At 44.0% G+C, this 18,755-nt stretch overlaps 1 protein-coding gene across 2 annotated transcripts; it reads left to right on the forward strand.

Annotated features, from left to right (window-relative positions):
- Positions 1–92: 92 nt before the first annotated feature.
- On the forward strand, positions 93–18,737 carry taldo1 (transaldolase 1). 2 transcript variants are annotated; one of them, XM_056412477.1, is made up of 9 exons: positions 93–170; positions 2,189–2,412; positions 8,860–8,983; positions 9,209–9,316; positions 11,385–11,516; positions 13,050–13,225; positions 15,721–15,918; positions 18,140–18,285; positions 18,389–18,737. In XM_056412477.1, exons 2-9 carry the CDS (start codon positions 2,313–2,315, stop codon positions 18,419–18,421), a joined length of 1,017 nt encoding a protein of 338 aa, XP_056268452.1. In that variant the 5' UTR covers positions 93–170; positions 2,189–2,312; the 3' UTR covers positions 18,422–18,737. The 2 variants fall into 2 exon arrangements, with proteins under 2 accessions (XP_056268452.1, XP_056268451.1); XM_056412476.1 differs by having other exon boundaries at positions 129–619.
- The last annotated feature ends 18 nt before the right edge of the window (positions 18,738–18,755 follow it).

Consider the following 18,755-nt stretch of genomic DNA (forward strand, 5'->3'; position numbering starts at 1 on the left):
CAACCTTAACAAAACAAACCGGACACTCTGTGAGGATAATCAAGAACAAAGTTCACGGTATCTTATTTGCACTGTTGGAGGTGTTTATTTTTGCCTTTGGGGTGGAAATCATTTATTGAAGGGAGGATTTCACACATGGAGAAACTCTGAAGCTCCTTGAAGTCCTTCAGGTAATGATCAATGCCATAACACTATTGTTAAATATCAATATGAGTAAATTAGACCTATAAGAGGTAATGCAGTGGGTTACAGCGTGAAGCTGCCGGAGGGTCGGACTACCGTTTTTCTTCTTCTTCTTCTTGTAATACAGGCGCGTGAGCTGAAAGGTGAGCGGAGGCAATCACACCAAATGTAATAGTTTCTTAAATTAAATTTCCCCCCATATGCAGTGCAAATAATAGTATAATAGTCGTGTTCAAGTGGCTGTTACCAGAGGGCGAGGAGATCTATTATAGGACGAGGAACCGTTATGGAGATCATCAGGTCCAAGATGGCAACTTAATTCCTTCAATAGACTTTATTGCACCGGGATGGAGGACGCGGTGCGATACGGTAACCGATGACGACCGGCCGATACCTGCAGGGCATTTCTCTTTCTTCCATTGCTGAAGCCCTGAGGGTAAGAAAGAGAGATGGATTGTATAAATATGAATTCATGTCCCATTAATAATGCACAATACTAACGTTGCTCCGTTGTGATCCAAGTTACACCTGGTCCCTAGTCCCTGGTCCCTGGTCCCTAGTCCCTGGTCCCTGGTCCCTAGTCCCTGGTCCCTGGTCCCTGGTCCCTGGTCCCTAGTCCCTGGTCCCTGGTCCCTGGTCCATAGTCCCTGGTCCCTGGTCCCTGGTCCATAGTCCCTGGTCCATAGTCCCTGGTCCCTGGTCCATAGTCCCTGGTCCCTGGTCCATAGTCCCTGGTCCATAGTCCCTGGTCCCTGGTCCCTGGTCCATAGTCCCTGGTCCATAGTCCCTGGTCCCTGGTCCCTGGTCCCTGGTCCGTGGTCCCTGATCCATAGTCCCTGGTCCCTGGTCCCTGGTCCGTGGTCCCTGATCCATAGTCCCTAGTCCCTGGTCCCTGGTCCCTGGTCCCTGGTCCCTGGTCCCTGGTCCCTGGTCCCTGGTCCCTGGTCCTGGTCCATCCATGGTCCCTAGTCCTGGTCCCTGTCCTGGTCCCTGGTCCCTGGTCCCTGGTCCCTGGTCCCTAGTCCCTGGTCCCTGGTCCCTAGTCCCTGGTCCCTAGTCCCTGGTCCCTGGTCCCTAGTCCTGGTCCTAGTCCTGGTCCTGGTCCGTGGTCCTGATCCATAGTCCCTGGTCCTGGTCCTGGTCCCTGGTCCTGGTCCTGATCCTAGTCCCTGGTCCTGGTCCCTGGTCCCTGGTCTCTGGTCCCTGGTCCTGGTCCCTGGTCCCTGGTCCTGGTCCTGGTCCTGGTCCTGGTCCCTGGTCCTAGTCCCTGGTCCCTGGTCCTGGTCCCTGATCCTGGTCCTGGTCCTGGTCCCTGGTCCCTGGTCCCTGGTCCCTGGTCCTGGTCCCTGGTCCTGGTCCTGGTCCTGATCCATAGTCCCTAGTCCTGGTCCCTGGTCCCTAGTCCTGGTCCTGGTCCTGGTCCTGGTCCCTGGTCCCTGGTCCTGGTCCTGGTCCTGGTCCCTGGTCCCTGGTCCTGGTCCCTGGTCCCTGGTCCTGGTCCTGGTCCTGGTCCCTGGTCCTGGTCCCTGGTCCTGGTCCCTAGTCTGGTCCCTGGTCCCTGGTCCCTGGTCCCTGGTCCCTGGTCCCTGGTCCCTGGTCCCTGGTCCCTGGTCCCTGGTCCCTAGTCGCTGGTCCCTGGTCCCTAGTCCCTGGTCCCTGGTATTTCATCTTATACGTTATACTTCTTTGATATTTTATATTTCTTCTACAAGTACATAGCGTAATACAAATTCAGCCGACATTTATTAGCATCCCAAAGCATATTACTAATTATAATAGTGTAATATTGTGAAATGGTAGTGCTTGTAGTACTACGTGTTAGTTAATGGTATACTAGTACTTAATGTCCTTAATATACGTTTTTAATGCAGGACTAACATATTTAATTATTCCACCACTTCCTGTAATATAAATACGACGTGCATAGATAAATCTAGCGCACGTGATACATTGATGAGAGTAATATAATCTGTTGTTTTACAGTCATTTACTGCCTTCTCTGCAGCTTCCTTGAATCTGCCCGGTGCGCGCTCCCGCCCCCTTCAAAGAGCGTTGCGCGCTCCCGTGTCTCTGAAACTCCGTCCGCTCCCACGTGCTCCTCTGTGTATAAAACCGGGTCTCCGCTCAGCATGTCGAGTCAGTCACCGGACAAACGGAGGAAGATGGAGACTGCGCTGGACCAGCTGAAGAAGCACACCGTGGTGGTGGCGGACACTGGCGACTTTAACGGTAACAACAACAATAACAACAACAAACGAACAACCGTGCAAACGCTAGCTCGGTTAGCTCGCTGCGAAAGTCCTGATAATCCGTTTACTTGTGTCAACCGTCACCGAACCGACCGTAGCTCCTTTCGTTAGACAGAAAGCTAGCTACTGCTTGTTCGTATTGCGCATGCGCGTGTGTGGAACTATAACTAAACTATATTAACAGACTGCAAATCAAATTGGCAATAACTTGCTCGTACTGCGCATGTGCGGTGTGGCGTAAATATAACTGTTAAACTAGTTTATGAGCTGCAAATGTACTAGCTGACATCATGACGTCTGTGTTTATAACATTTAAGAATCTACATTCTCTACAAAAACCTTCACACTGCAACTTGCACATACTGCGCATGTGTGTCAGTAAAATATAACTATTAAACTAGATTATAGACACCAAATATACTAGTTAACCTGATGGCGTCAGTGGTAATTCAATTAATAATGCTCGGGTGTGCATTACCCTCAAGCTAGAAACTTTCTCGTACTGCGCATGCGCAGGATGTGAAAAATATAACTATTTAGATTATAGACTGCTGCCTTGCGTGAACGCGCAGCAGGGTGTAGACGGACAGGTTTCCCCGCTTCTTGCCACACAGGGGTCAAAGGTCACGTTTCTCAACGGGGTCATCATGCGGAACTGTGCAGAAACACGACCCGGAACATAGTTCCTGATCCGAGACGCTGCAGACTCACCGTGACGCGACAGATCTGGTGTGACCCTGGAGAGCAGAGACTGTTCCTGCTGGAGGCTGTTTGCATTCACGAGTTTAATTGTATTATGTGTGTAAGCGCAGTCTTCTGCAAATTGTATACAATGAGCTCACACTGGGATTTAGACTTTTTTTTTCTTTTTTTAAAAGTTATTCATACATACCACAATTCTTACTTATTTAAACCACACACAAAAATGTGAGTAAAGTCTTTTGCTAACTTTATACAATGAGCTTACTGGAATTTAGACTTTAAAAAAATTAAGTTATTCATACATACCACAAGTATTACTTAATTAAACTACAGCACAAAATGTGAATGTCAGGATTTTTTTGCTTCTATTTAAAATATAAATGTGATTATATAAAAAGGAAAGTTTTTAAAAACTTTATACAATGAGCTGACTGGAATTTTGACTTCTTTCATTTTTATAAAATGCATGCATATAGGGAATCAACACGTTTGGTGTGTACCACAATTATTACTTAATTAAACCACAGCAACACATGTTAATGTCAGAAAATGTACACACAAATGTACTTAATTAAACTACAGCTAAATTAATTAATTAAAATATATAAATATGATTATTTATAAACATTTACACTGCATGCATTAATCTGCAGTCCGCTATACGTCCGTTTAAATTTTTTAAAGAAAATGATATAGTAAACTTCATATTTGCCACCAGATATCACATTAAGATTTTTTATAATGAGTGTTATTGAAAGCAAATTATTAATTTGTTACCTTCTTATTGAAAATGCGGAAGGTTATGTTTTGATTGCCATGTATTTATTTATTTATTTGTTTGCGTGTTACTCGCATAACACAAAAAGTATTAAACCGAATCGCATGAAATTTGGTGGGATGATTGGTTATTATCCGGGGACCATTTGATTAGATTTTGGGATCGATCGGGTCAAAGGTCAAGGTCATGAAAAGGTCAACATCTTCTTTAATCGCATGACATTTGGTGGGATGATTGGTTATTATCCGGGGACCATTTGATTAGATTTTGGGATCAATTGGGTCAAAGGTCAAGGTCATGGAAAGGTCAAAATCTTCTTTTTACCATAGCGCGGTCAATTTTTATCCAATTGGCATGCAACTAATGCCAACATGTTCATAATTCAATGCCCAGTCTTGTGGTATGAGAAGGTATGCGCTCTACCGAGTGCCCGTTCTAGTTCTCATTGTGATCAGTTGTCATCGTATTGCCTAACGGCTTCTCGGCAGTGAGCGTTTCCAACAAAGCAGTCGTCTGTCATGAGAACCAAAACCAGTTCATGAGGCGATGAGATGTTTCTCAAGAGGCCTCGGCTTCCCCCTTAAGGCGCGGTTTTAAAACATCGGTGTTGCATGAATGTCGTGACGTTGCACTGGATGCAGGTTGAGACAAGTTGAGCACAGGAAGCTGGCGCAACGCGGCGCAACCGCCTCTTGCTTCACGTGGAGAAACGTTACCCGGAGAAGCTTGAGAAGTAAATGGAGAAGGCTTAATTACCTTCGCATTGAAAATGCGGAAGGTAATGTTTTGATCGCCGTGTATTTATTTATTTACTCAAAAAGTATTAAACCGAATCGCATGACATTTGGTGGGATGATTGGTTATTATCCGGGGACCATTTGATTAGATTTTGGGATCGATTGGGTCAAAGGTCAAGGTCAAGGTCATGAAAAGGTCAACATCTTTGTCCCATAGCGCGGTCAATTTCTATCCAATTGGCATGCAACTAATGCCAACATGTTCATAATTCAATGCCCCATCTTGTGATATGCATGCGCTCTACCGAGTGCCCGTTCTAGTTATCCATTTATTGATGGTTTATTATCCATATGCATGCTTTTGGATGTGGGAAGTCATGTGACTTTCCGAGCTTACAGGCTGTTCTAGCTGCTTCTATTTGTCTTTACTCTTGGTATTGTGTAAACCTGCCTAAAATGAAGTCTTAATACGGATATCGAGGTTCTTTAATGCCAAATGTTGCCATAAGTTTCTCCACATGGCCGAAGGCGAGTGTTGCGCACGCGACGCTAGAGAAGTGTCGTCTTCCTCTCGGCTCGACGCCGCTCACGAGAAGGAAGTTAAATTCACTCTGCGAGGAAACGCCACTTAAATGTTGTATTTCTGCTCGTACTCGTTTGTCTCTGCAAACAAAGAACCCGTTTTATAGAATTATGAGTGTCTGAGTATTAAAATGTCTGAACACACAAAGGCACCATCGTCTCGTCACATCCTCCGCTGACTCCAATAACATTGTATGATTAAAATATATATGAATTCGTCTTTTTAACTATGGTATCTTTTTTTTTAAAGCATTCGAATTTGTACCTTTTTATTGTATCTATGTTATAATTTTTGACTTGCGTCAACGTGAGTGTGCATACTTTAAGTGAAGTATTACTCATGTAAATGTAAGGAAGTGTTTTTTTCTTTTTTAAAATATAAACTTGATTTAAAAACATTTACACGTCTGCATTAATCTGCTGCCCACTAAACTATATTGTACGATAGTGAACTTAATATTTGCCACCAGATATCACATTAAAACAACTTTTAATAACTTTATAATGAGTCATGAACTTACTAAAACACTGTCGTACCGGTACTTATGAAAAGAGGTATTGCGATACTCCTTTCTAGTATTGTTCCAGCATGCAACACTATGCAGAGTATTTTAGGGCGTGTGTGAATATGGAGTTGACAAAGCTGCGTTTCTGTGCACAAATGTGACCTGACGAGCATCCAGAGCCGTTCATCCGCTTATAAAGAAGTTCATTGTTTTATATTTTACGCTTCAATAAACATGCTCCAGGGCAGGAAAGTTACATATTTCTTTGGGGGCAATTTTTGCCCCACTGACTTCCAGACCCATTTAAAAAGAAATTGGGGGCACTTTTTGAAACTTGTGAAATGACATTTAACGTTTGTTCAAAAATAATAAATAGACTTATTTAGGCTTACAGGTTATGAGCAATTGTCATTAAATGTTAGTAAGACTATAAAGCAGTCGTCTACAGAAGTGTTTTATTAAATTTATTAAAACAAAAACAGACTGTCATATTCTATTTTATTCTTATTTCTTTGTGGTTATTTATAGATATTTAAGAAAAAATTAAACAACTATACAAGTATTTATTTCTTAGTTTTTTTTATAATTCAAAATTATATATATATATTTTGTGTGTGTGTGTACCTACCTCGTACAGGCGATACAGTTACAGACACAACAAAGAACACAAACACAACACTATCAAATTATTAGAGGAAATTATGGGGCATTTTTTTGCCCCTCCTGGTGACATCAGGGGCATCATCATATCTCTGGGGGGCAGATTTTACACTGATGCTCCACAAAATACCAACTCGAGTGACCCCGACTTGTTTTATCTGTAATGTGCACGTAGAATATAAAGTTCCCATCAAGAGACAGAAAAGTCTCGGCGAGTGTTTCAATGTTGACGATCTTTTAGTAGTTTTTAATCTTCCCGTCATCGCTGCGTTTGTTCCCCGTTGATGTCGAGTTGTTCTCCTCTCGTTGCAGCCGGAGCGGGGCCCGTGTCGGGGAGTTCCCAGCAGCTCTTTAGTTCGTTAGGTATTCAGGCCAAACCCACTGACCTGCACACGGATTCCAATTGAGGTTGTTTTCTTCCTTCCTGAATGGGGGATTCGGGAGATAGCCGGCTTTGTTCCTCGGCCGCGTGGAAGCTTCCCGAGGAGGCGCTCCAGCATATCGAGTTAAAAGCTGCAACAGGGCGTTTAAAAAAAGAGAAAAGTTCTTACTCATCCCCTGTCGTATTCCAGTCGCTCCTCAGCTGGTGTTTTGTTTGCATACATTTTTTACGGTGCTTAAGTTTCAGTAAGAGCTTTAAAAAGCAAATTTACTAAGCGGCGTCTTAAGAATTTGTATATTTGAGCTTTAGGAATGAACAGAAGATGCTTGAATCCTTCATCTGTGTGTCGGTGTTGAACCGGATTCTTTATATCTAAAGATCTGATGTGTGTCTGCTTCTGTCGCAGTGTGGATAGTTTTGAGGTTTCTGTCCACTAGATGGCGCCATCTTCCATCTGACAGCAGCTGGTTGAATTTGGTCCGTTGTCGGACACCTAGTGGTGAGGTTGAGCATCGACCTGCAGACTATTCATGAAAGAAGATGAAACATGAATCAAAACTATATTCAAGAAAGATAATAAAAAAGATGACACAATAATCATAACTATATGCAACAAAAAGATGATAAAAAAGGAAACAATAATCACAACTATATTCATGAAAAATGACAAAGATGATTCAATAATCAAAACTATATTCATGAAAGATGATAAAAAAGAATAAACAATAATCAAAACTATATTCATGAAAGATGATAAAAAAGATGAAACAATAATCAAAACTTCATGAAAGATGATAAAAGAATAATCAAAACTATATTCATGAAAGATAATAAAAAAGATGAAACTATAATCATAACTATATTCATGAAAGATGATAATCAAAACCTTCTTGGGGAACAGATTTTAAATATGGCTTTTTGTCTTTGTAACCAATCAAACAGCCAAAAGGGTCAGAGGAGCGTGTTACTCCTGTTGGTGAAGATGATAATTTAGTAAATAATGCACTCGCACACATGTTCATAATAATAAAGTTGTTGAAATGATTCCGTCTCACGGCCTAAATGTGGACTCTGCCGATATGAAAGCATTCAGTTCAACATTTTTCTCATCTACTGCAGCGGTCCCCAACCCTTTTTTGAGCCACGGACCGGTTCCGTATCAGAAATTATTTGCACGGAACGGCAATATAAATATGATGTCATAAAATTATACGACCGGCATGAAGTGCAAAAATACAGCTCACCATTACGCCGAATGAGTGTGAGCCCTGCGCTTGTTTACCTGCAACGAGCCGCTGAGACGACGACACCGACGTGTGTTTGTTACGTCTGCCCCTGTGGGGGACTTCAAAGAAATGTAGCAATGGATTTATTTAATGTTGTCCTGTTTAGGTGTAACTTATATTTATTCATTCCTGTATTTATTTAAGCATTTATTTATTTATTAATACATTTATTTACGTATTTATTTATTTTTGTATTTATTTATGTATGCATTTATTTATTTTTGTATTTATTTATTTATACATTCATATATTCCTGTCATTATTTATTTATTTATACATTTATTTAAGCAGTTATGTAAGTATTTATTTATACATTTATTTAGTCAAGCATTTATTCATTTAAGCATTTATTTATTCTTGTAATTTGTACATTTATTTATACATTTATTTAAGCGTTTATTTATTCATTTAAGCATTCATTTTTCCCTGTATTTATTTAAACATGTATTTATTTATTCCTATATTTATTCATTTATTTATTTATACTTAAGACATTGTATGTCCTCCATATGCTCCTACCTGAGTTCTGGTCACTGTCATTAGAACACCGGCAGAGTTGTAGCGTGAAATGTCCCTTTAAGGCCACCGTCATTTGCATCTTGAGCAGATCTTCTGACTTTGATTATTTCTTTATTTTTCACTTTTTTTCACGCTGATCTACTGGATCAGAAATGAGGAAAAACAAAATCCCCATTTTAACCGTTATAAAGTATTGATCTGTATCCCCCGTGTGCATATCCGATGTTAGAATGTGACCTTTTAACCCCTCTCCTCCTCGTGTCCCCGTGCTGCAGCCATCGAGGAGTACAAGCCTCAAGACGCCACCACCAACCCGTCGCTCATCCTCGCCGCCGCCAAGATGCCGGCCTACCAGCACCTGGTGGACCAGGCCATCAAGTACGGCGTCGCCAAAGGCGGGTAAGACTGTCGAAGCACACGCGGGAACATTTAACGTGGTTCTGAAGCGGTCAACGTTTTAAAAAAATGTTTATAAAGCCGTATATCTTCTGCATTAAGTCCAATTTCAATCTATTGTTTACCAGAAATACTCTTAAAGGTCCTTTTGAAATGAGCCATGTGTAATAATGCTGGTGCGTGACATGGTGACTCTAACCGTCTTCATAACGGCCGCTCTGCGTCCAGAACCGAGGAGGAGCAGGTGGCCAACACCATGGACAAGCTGTTCGTGAGCTTCGGGCTCGAGATCCTCAAGAAGGTCCCCGGCCGAGTCTCCACCGAGGTGGACGCCAGGTAGGTTCACACACATTGGATCGGGACCGGGGACTCTTTTTAATGCGACACACGGTTTACAGCATCTCTGTGAACTGGCATTGAGAGAACAATGTAGGAGCGCGGGAATGAACGATATGGACAAAGTCACTTTCTTTGGCTGCACACCTCTGTGGCCGTTTATTTCCTCACACAAACATTTCACCCGTGACCCTGACACCTCGTGACCTTTAAACCCCTCGACGCCACCCCGTTGCCCTGGTTACGCTCCCAGCTCTTAAAGGGACCCGGTCACGTATCCTGCACACCACCCTACTCGTCTTGTGAATTATGTGCTCCCAACAGAGTCCCCTACATACGCCCCCCCAGAATTCACCAAGACTAAAGAAAACAAAAAAACCACACTCATAGTCTCGGGGCCCGAATCAACCGTCCTGCCCGACTCCTTGTTACTGGAGCCGGAATTGGAGGCAGCGCGGCCGTCGCCGGCAGCTTCTGGGCCTTGCAGCGGCGTGGTGGAAATATAGGAGGGCGCCCGCGCCGCGGGGGTTCGGCCAACCTTACCGGCTGGTCTAGGTCGAGCTGTGCTGGTTTCAGGCGATCAACCGACAATTGCTCCACCTTACCGCCAACGTCGACTTTGAAGGTTTTGTCCCCGGCCTCTAGAACGCGGAACGGTCCTTCGCCATTTTAGCATAATCCAGTCCCAAATGAACCGGCCCCACGATAGCTCTTGATAAACAATCTGCGACCAGGTTATGTTTGCCTGCCACATGTTGAACATCCGTGGTGAATTCGGAGATGGAGAGCTGGCGCTGCTGGCGGCCTGACCGTGGTTCAGCCGTCTTACGCATAGCGAATGTCAATGGCTTGTGATCTACAAAAGCTGTGAGCTGTCGAGCCTCTAGCAGGAACCGGAAATGTCGAATGGCAAGAAACGGGCCGAGGAGCTCCCGATCAAAAGTGCTGTACTTTCTCTCATTAGGACGCAGCTGTCGACTAAAAAAAACAAGTGGTTGCCGTGCCCCTTTCACCCACTGCTCGTACACGGCGCCCACTGCAAAATCTGAAGCGTCAGTGGTGATGGCGATCGGAGCCTTGGGTGCGGGATGTGCCGGCATCGTTGCCCTTGCCAGAGCAGTCTTGGTATCCCCAAATGCCTGGTCCCGCTCTGTCCAGTCAACCGCTTGTTTGACCGTCTTGCCTTTCAGGGCTTCGAAAAGGGGTCGCATCAACTGTGCTGCCCGGGGGATGAATCGATGGTAAAAGTTTACCATTCCTAAAAACTCCTGCAGTGCCTTCACTGTGAGCGGGCGCTGAAAATTAGCCACCGCGTCCACCTTCGCTGGAAGGGGAACGGCCCCGTCTTTAGTGATGCGATGTCCAAGGAAGTCAATGGTTGTCAACCCAAACTGACACTTAGCCGGGTTGACGATCAACCCGTGTCGGTTGAGCCGAGCAAACAATATCCACAGGTGAGACATGTGCTCTGCCCTCGATGAACTGGCAGCCAGGATGTCGTCCAGGTAAACAAACAGAAAAGGCAGGTCCCTAAGCACAGTGTCCATGAGGCGCTGGAAAGTCTGTGCTGCATTTCTGAGGCCAAACGGCATCCTCAAAAATTCAAAGAGGCCGAAAGGTGTGATCAGTGCACACCTCGTGACCTTTAAACCCCTCGACGCCACCCCGTTGCCCTGGTTACGCTCCCAGCTCTTAAAGGGACCCGGTCACGTATCCTGCACACCACCCTACTCGTCTTGTGAATTATGTGCTCCCAACAGAGTCCCCTACGATACAATCTTTTATTTACGCTCTCTTTATCTGCAGGATTTCAGTCAATCTTTTATTTATCTATATATTATTTTTATGCCCACTATGATACATTCATCCTTATATTTAAATCACCAGGTACATTAACTTTCATGTCCCTTCCATCCCAAAATGGAATTTTTTCAAGGAACAGTGTTTCAATTAAGGGGGTTTATTGGCATAAATAGCATTCTTAAAGGGACAGTGTTTCACTTCAGGGATTTATTGGCATGCATGGAATTCGTGTTTTCCGACGTGTGACGTCTCCGTTGTTCGACAGGCTTTCCTTTGACAAAGACGAGATGGTGGCCAAGGCTCTGAGGCTCATCGCTCTGTACGAAGAAGCCGGCATCGGCAAAGAGCGCGTGCTCATCAAGCTGTCGTCGACGTGGGAGGGGATCCAGGCTGGCAGGTGACGCATGTTTTTAAATATTTATTACATTCTTGTTAATACAATTAAACAAGTGTCTAAAATACACGTTGTCTGAAGTGAGTACTCGTTCATTGAGAAGATTTAGTCTTTAGAAGAAAAAATAAACTTTTAATCGTGATTAATGAATTTCAAAATGTGCGATTTTTTTTTTTTTAATCGATTGACGGCCTTAATTTTTAAATCCTTTTTTTATTTGATTCTTTTTACAATTTTATTCTAAAAGAGTTTGAAGGGGACCACTTTTATTTTGTTGTCACTGAAATAGTTTTATTCGTTTAGATATATTAACGTGAATCAAATACAAAAATGTTAGACATAAATGTATAAATAAAAATAAAATATATATATATCAATAATAATAATAATAATAGATTATATTTATAATGCACTTTTTAATTTGCATGGGCAAAACTCAAAGTGCTACAAAGTAAAAATGGTTTAGATAAAACAGAATAAAAGCAGCGACGTCTATGTTCAAATCTAGTGAAAAGCTATTCTAAAAAGGTGTGTTTTTAGGCCTTTTTTAAAAACATCCACAGTCTGTGGTGTCCTCAGCTGGTTTGGGAGGGCATTCCACAGTCTCGGAGCAGCGGAGCAGAAGGCTCTGTCTCCCATAATTTTCAGTTTGGTCCTGGGGGGAAGAAGGAGGTTTGCCTTTTCAGAGCGTAGGCTCCTCGTGGAATTTTGTGGGGTGAGAAGTTCTTTGATATATGAGGGCGCATTTCCATGAATGCACTGATAGGTGAAGAGGGTGATTTTGTAGTCAATCCTGAGTGAGACCGGGAGCCAATGCAATAATTTGAGTATGGGCGTGATGTGCTCATACTTCCGCACTCTCATCAGGATCCTAGCAGCACTGTTCTGGATGTATTGCAGCTTCTGGATGTTCTTGGCAGAAGTCCCAATGAGAAGTGCGTTACAGTAATCCAGCCTGGAGGAGACAAAGGCATGGACAAGCTTTTCAGCATCTGATAGGCTGAGTGAGGGACGGAGTTTAGCAATATTTCTGAGGTGGTAGAAGGAGGTCTTGCATGTTTGTTTGATGAGTGTTATTGATAAAAATAACGGCACCAAACTGCGAGGCCACTACTTTCTGTCATTTTTATTAATGCCATTTTTTTTTAGCAGAAACTGAAAATATTCTCCGTGTTGCCACACAGTGAGCGATCCAAACAGGAAGTTGTTTACTCCTCAATTATTTTTTTTGTGAGACGTAAACTGAACATTAGTATAAATTAAATACTCTACTCTAACAGATTGAACATCTGATCGGCAGCCGACGCATTTAATAGTCGGCAACTGATCGATTTCTAAATCACCGCAGCTCTAAAAGTAAATCTACAGCTCAGATATGATGATGATGATGAAGATGAAGACCTGAAGGCTCTGCGGAGGTTCTGGTCTGAAATGGGACGCAGAGGAAAAACAAATGTTTACGTCTGAATATTATTTTTTGTGTGTGTGTATATATATATATATATAATTTTGTGTGTGTTTTCGTTCCCCCCTCAGGGTCCTGGAGAAGGACCACAGCGTCCACTGCAACCTGACGCTGCTGTTCTCCTTCGCTCAGGCCGTGGCGTGCGCCGAGGCCAACGTGACCCTCATATCGCCGTTCGTGGGCCGCATCCTGGACTGGTACAAGGAGAGCACGGGCCGCGCCGGCTACGAGGCGCACGAGGACCCGGGTAGGATGACGGCGTCTGGCCGTTGGTTTAAAAAGTGAAATGTATCGACCCGCGTTCGGTCGAGACGCCGGAGCTGTGGCGACTCTTTGGTTACGCAACCGACGCGCCGGAGCCTCGCTTCAGGCTGCGCTCGCAACGAGCACGCAGACGGTCGGCCAATCGTGAGCGTGTGAGACACGCGAAGGTTCACGACACCACTGGTTCTGTAATGAGCCCGTGGGTTGGCGAGATGTCAAAATAAACAAACGACCTCAGCAGGAGAGGAAAGAGTTCACTGGAACAAAACAAGCCAATTAGTGCTTCAAGGCACCGAACCCTGAACGCCTCGCAGGCTTTGATGTGGTGTCCATACGACTGGGACACCGTGTGCGTGTGTGTGCGTGTGTGTGTCGCTTTATCATCTAAATCAGTTGTGCGACTTTCTACATCATAATAGTTTATTTGAGAAATTTCAATCAGGATTTAGAAAACACCACAGCACCGAGACGGCACTGGTGAAAATTACAAATGACCTCTTAATGGCAGCAGATAAAGGACTCCTCTCTGTCCTGGTCTTGTTAGACCTTAGTGCTGCATTCGACACCATTGACCATGACATCCTGTTACAGAGACTGGAGCAGTCGATTGGCATTTCAGGCACGGCACTAATTTGGTTTAAATCCTATTTATCAGATCGATCTCAGTTTGTATTTGTAAACGATGACGCCTCGATAACCACCAACGTTAATCACGGAGTTCCACAAGGTTCTGTGCTTGGACCAATTTTATTTACCTTATACATGCTTCCTTTGGGCAATATTATCAGGAAACACTCCATAAACTTTCATTGTTATGCAGATGACACTCAACTATATTTATCGATAAAACCAGAGGAGAGCAACCAACTCTGTAAAATTCAAGCATGTCTTAAAGACATAAAAACATGGATGACCTGCAACTTCTTGATGTTAAACTCAGACAAAACCGAAGTAATTTTAATCGGCCCTGAGCACCTCAGAGATCAATTATCTGGTGATGTGGATTCTGTAGACGGCATTGCCCTGGCATCCAACACCACTGTAAAGAATCTTGGCGTTATCTTTGATCGGGACTTGTCCTTTAACTCCCACGTAAAGCAAATCTCAAGGACTGCATTCTTTCATCTACGTAATATTTCAAAAATCAGGCACATCTTGTCTCAAAAGATGCAGAAAAATTGGTTCACGCGTTCGTTACTTGAGACTGGATTACTGCAACTCCTTATTAGCAGGCTGCTCTAATAAATTTCTTAGGTCCCTCAGTTGATCCAGAATGCTGCAGCTCGTGTTCTCACTAAAACTAAGAAAGAGAACACATCACTCCTGCACTAGCTGCTCTGCACTGGCTCCCAGTAAAATCAAGAATCACTTTTAAAATTCTTCTCTTAACCTACAAAGCCTTGATTGGTGATGCTCCATCATATCTTAAGGAGCTTGTCGTACCATATTGCCCCACTAGAGAGCTCCGCTCACTAAATGCGGGACTACTTGTAGTTCCTAGAGTCTTAAAAAGTAGAATGGGAGCCAGAGCCTTTAGTTATCAAGCTCCTCTTTTATGGAACCAGCTTCCAATTTCAGTCCGGGAGGCAGACACAGTCACCTCGTTTAAGAGTAGACTTAAGACCTTCCTCTTTGACAGAGCTTATAGTTAGGGCTGAATCAGGTTTGCCCTGGTCCAGCCCCTTGATATGCTGCTATAGGCTTATAGCTGCCGGGGACGTTTAGGATGCACTGAGTACCTATCTCCTCTTTTTCTCTCCTTAAGGATGAATTTTCATCTCTCAATCACACGTTACTAACTCTGCTTTCTCCCGGAAGTCCTTTTGACTTTACGTCTCATGGGGTCATCGGACCCTATGAGACGGCATAGATCCTATCTGCCTGATGGATCGTCTGGGTCGTGGAATTCCTGCTCATGACTACGCCACTGTCCTGTTGAGACTCCGCCCACTCCTCCTCCCCACCGCCATCTGCCTGATGGATCGTGGAGGTCTCCATCGTGGAATATGCCTACTATGAACTATTCATACACTCTGTCATATTCATTGAATGTATTTTAACTCTAAATCTGTCCTTCTGTACACATTACATCTATTGCATCTGTCCATCCTAGGAGAGGGATCCTCCTCTGTTGCTCTCCTCCAGGTTTCTTCCCTTTTTTTCCCACTGAAGGGTTATTTGGGAGTTTTTCCTGGTCCGATGTGAGGTTTTGGGGCAGGGATGTCTGTGTACAGATTGTAAAGCACTCCGAGACAAATTTGTAATTTGTGAAATTGGGCTATACAAATAAACTGAATTGAATTGAATTAATATCGCTTCTGGCGCTCAACGTTTTTCTCATTGTTCTCATCGGGGACGTTTATTGTGTCGCACTGCAGAGTTCGCCTCAACTTTTCCTCCACGGCCACCAAAAGAACCCCAAATCATGAGCCGCATCATTATAACGACGTCCTCCTCCTCTTCTCCCTCCATGCCCAGGTGTGCTGAGCGTGATCAAGATCTACAACTACTACAAGAAGTTTGGCTACGGCACCGTGGTGATGGGCGCCTCCTTCCGGAACACGGCGCAGGTGAAGGCGCTGGCGGGCTGCGACCTGCTCACCATCTCCCCCGGGCTGCTGGCCGAGCTCAGCGGCGACTACGCCGTCGTCACGCCGACGCTCAGCGAGGAGGCGGGTGAGTGGCCTCGGAGCCGGTGTTATCTTAGAGGGCGGAGTGGTGGCAGACGAGTTAATGACGGCAGGCGGGTAATTAGCTTCATTGTGTGACGTGGAATGTGGATCATGAGGTACGCTCTTAATGATTTAACGTTTCAAAACAATCGGGAGCGACGAGCTTCACCTCGCACATTCTGTTGGAATTAAATCCGCAGGCCTTCTGCAAAAAATGATCAGCAAAAATAATAATGATCGGACATTGTATCATCGCAGCGTTGTAACATCGCAACGTTGTAACATCACGACGTAACATCGCAGCGTTGTAACATTGCAACGTTGTAACATTGCAACGTTGTAACATTGCAACGTTGTAACATCGCAAAGTTGTAACATCGCAGCGTTGTAACATCGCGACGTTGTATCATCGCGACGTATCAATGCAACATCACAACATTGTAACATCGCAACGTTGTAACATCGCAAAGTTGTAACATCGCAGCGTTGTAACATCGCAGCGTTGTAACATCGCAGCGTTGTAACATCGCAGCGTTGTAACATCGCAGCGTTGTAACATCGCGACGTATCAATGCAACATCACAACATTGTAACATCGCAACGTTGTATCAATGCAACATTGTAACATCGCAACGTTGTAACATCACAACGTTGTAACATCGCAAAGTTGTAACATCGCAGCGTTGTAACATCGCAGCGTTGTAACATCGCGACGTATCAATGCAACATCACAACATTGTAACATCGCAACGTTGTATCAATGCAACATTGTAACATCACAACATTGTAACATCGCAACATCGTAACGTTATAAAAAATGAGTTTTCAATCAAATCCCGTCTAAATGTATTTTTTGGTGTGGCTATAAATGTATTTCTTTGTGCCGCTATACTCTCAGTTGTTTTCACACCAGTTATAAAATAGACAATAGAGATAATTATGACCTGTGTAACTTCTCTGAATGCCTTAAAATAAATCATTCAAACTACGAACGCCAAGATGTCTGGTTTAATCGAAGCTGATGCTTCAAATACGAGTTCATAAAGTTAATTTCTTAATCTTTTGAATCGTGCGTCTGGATGGTGAAAACTATGCCGCCGCTCGACTCCGCCCCCAAAGCGTTTATGTTCAAAATAAGTTCCCGAAATACATTTGAGGTGTCCTCCGGTGTTTAATTGAAGGTCACGTGTGTGTGTGTGTGTGTGTGTTCGTCATCGGTGACATTAAATAAATGACTTGTGGTCACAATGCTAAAGAACTGATGCCAGTAAATAAATAATTAATAATCTGGCTGCGTTTGAGGTCGCACACATTCCTGTGTGTGTGTGTGTGTGTGTGTGTGTGTGTGTGTGTGTGTGTGTGTGTGTGTGTGTGTGTGTGTGTGTGTGTGTGTGTGTGTGTGTGTGTGTGTGTGTGTGTGTGTGTGTGTGTGTGTGTGTGTGTGTGTGTGTGTGTGTGTGTGTGTGTGTGTGTGTGTGTGTGTGTGTGTGTGTGTGTGTGTGTGTGTGTGTGTGTGTGTGTGTGTGTGACAAATCACACTTGTAATAAAGTGTCGGCCAATGTCGAGTTACTAAAGTTTAGTCTGTAATGTTTCAACTGGACCCAGATGTTTCATCATGAGGACCATTTGTTTTTATGAAGGCCATCAGATTACAGGAAGGATCATCAAAGTGACGATCGGACAAAAGATCTCGAACACGCTCAGGAGATGTGTCTGAACGTTCCTCTATTGTCTTTGTGTGACTCGTATTAATGTTCAACCCGTTTATTCCGTCTGAGTTTCTGATCGATTTGCTACAAATGATCCTTCTTAAAAAAGGAGAACCAGATTCATCTTCATCCTCCTGATTATTAATGATCCTCTTCATCAGCTGCTCCCGGGGAATCGAGGCAACGAGAGTTTAACAAAAAAACGTTTTAATGGATAATTCCCTTAATGTAAAGTTACCGATTTAAAAAATAAAAATCGCACAATCAAGGACTCGTGTTCTATTGTGAATCTATTTCATGACTTCTCCTCACTAGTTGAGTTTAAAAAAAATACATATTTAGTCTATATGTGTGATCTTAGTCCAAATTTTGTTTTTGTGTCTATTCTATTTATAGACGTGGAAAGTGATCGGGACGGATTGTAAAACTTTTTCTTTCTTTTTTAAAACTCGAATGTGTGCGTTTCCAGCTCGACCTCCAATGTGTTTGTTGTTTGTGTTTGTTGTGTCGCGCAGCCAAGTCGTGCGACCTGGAGAAGATCCACCTGGACGAGAAGGATTACCGCTGGCGGCACAACGAGGACCGCATGGCGGTGGAGAAGCTGTCGGACGGCATCCGCAAGTTCGCCGCCGACGGCGTCAAGCTGGAGACCGTGATCCGGGTACGGAGGGTTTCTATTGGCCGGTTCCTCGGCCGCTGAGGCGATGTCGCGACTCCGTTGGCGTCTGACGACTTTCTCGTTTTCCGTTTCTTCTGAATCTCAGGAGAAGATGCTCAGCGGGAAAAACGGCAAGTAGCGGCCGGACGTCGGCGTGAAGCGGGAGGCGTCGGCGGGTCGGCCATCTTTGTCGCCGAGAGCAGCTCCTCCGCCAGGGACCTCTCGCCGACCGTCGTGCGTTTCCCCGAAACGTAACAACCGGCGACTCGACGCTTGTTTGCATTTTGCTGTAAAAATAGTCTTTAATATTTTGTATAAATCTGACCATAAAGGGACGAACTCCCACAACGGTTTTGAGGCCCAGAGTTCTGATAACAGCCGACGACACGGCGCCCGTCATTCCTCCAGAAGGTTGCACTTCTTGTTCTTTCTCACAAATAAAACTATGAATCTGTCATCCTGTTTATTTGTTT

The sequence above is a fragment of the Pseudoliparis swirei genome, chromosome 4 (genome assembly GCF_029220125.1).
Source record: "Pseudoliparis swirei isolate HS2019 ecotype Mariana Trench chromosome 4, NWPU_hadal_v1, whole genome shotgun sequence".
Classification (NCBI taxonomy): Eukaryota; Metazoa; Chordata; class Actinopteri; order Perciformes; family Liparidae; genus Pseudoliparis; species Pseudoliparis swirei.

Coding starts and splice junctions, on each gene's coding strand:
- taldo1 (XM_056412477.1), top strand. CDS start 2,313: ATGTCGAGTCAGTCACCGGACAAACGGAGGAAGATGGAGACTGCGCTG. Junction 8,984..9,208: donor TACGGCGTCGCCAAAGGCGG/GTAAGACTGTCG, acceptor CTCTGCGTCCAG/AACCGAGGAGGAGCAGGTGG. Junction 9,317..11,384: donor TCCACCGAGGTGGACGCCAG/GTAGGTTCACAC, acceptor GTTGTTCGACAG/GCTTTCCTTTGACAAAGACG.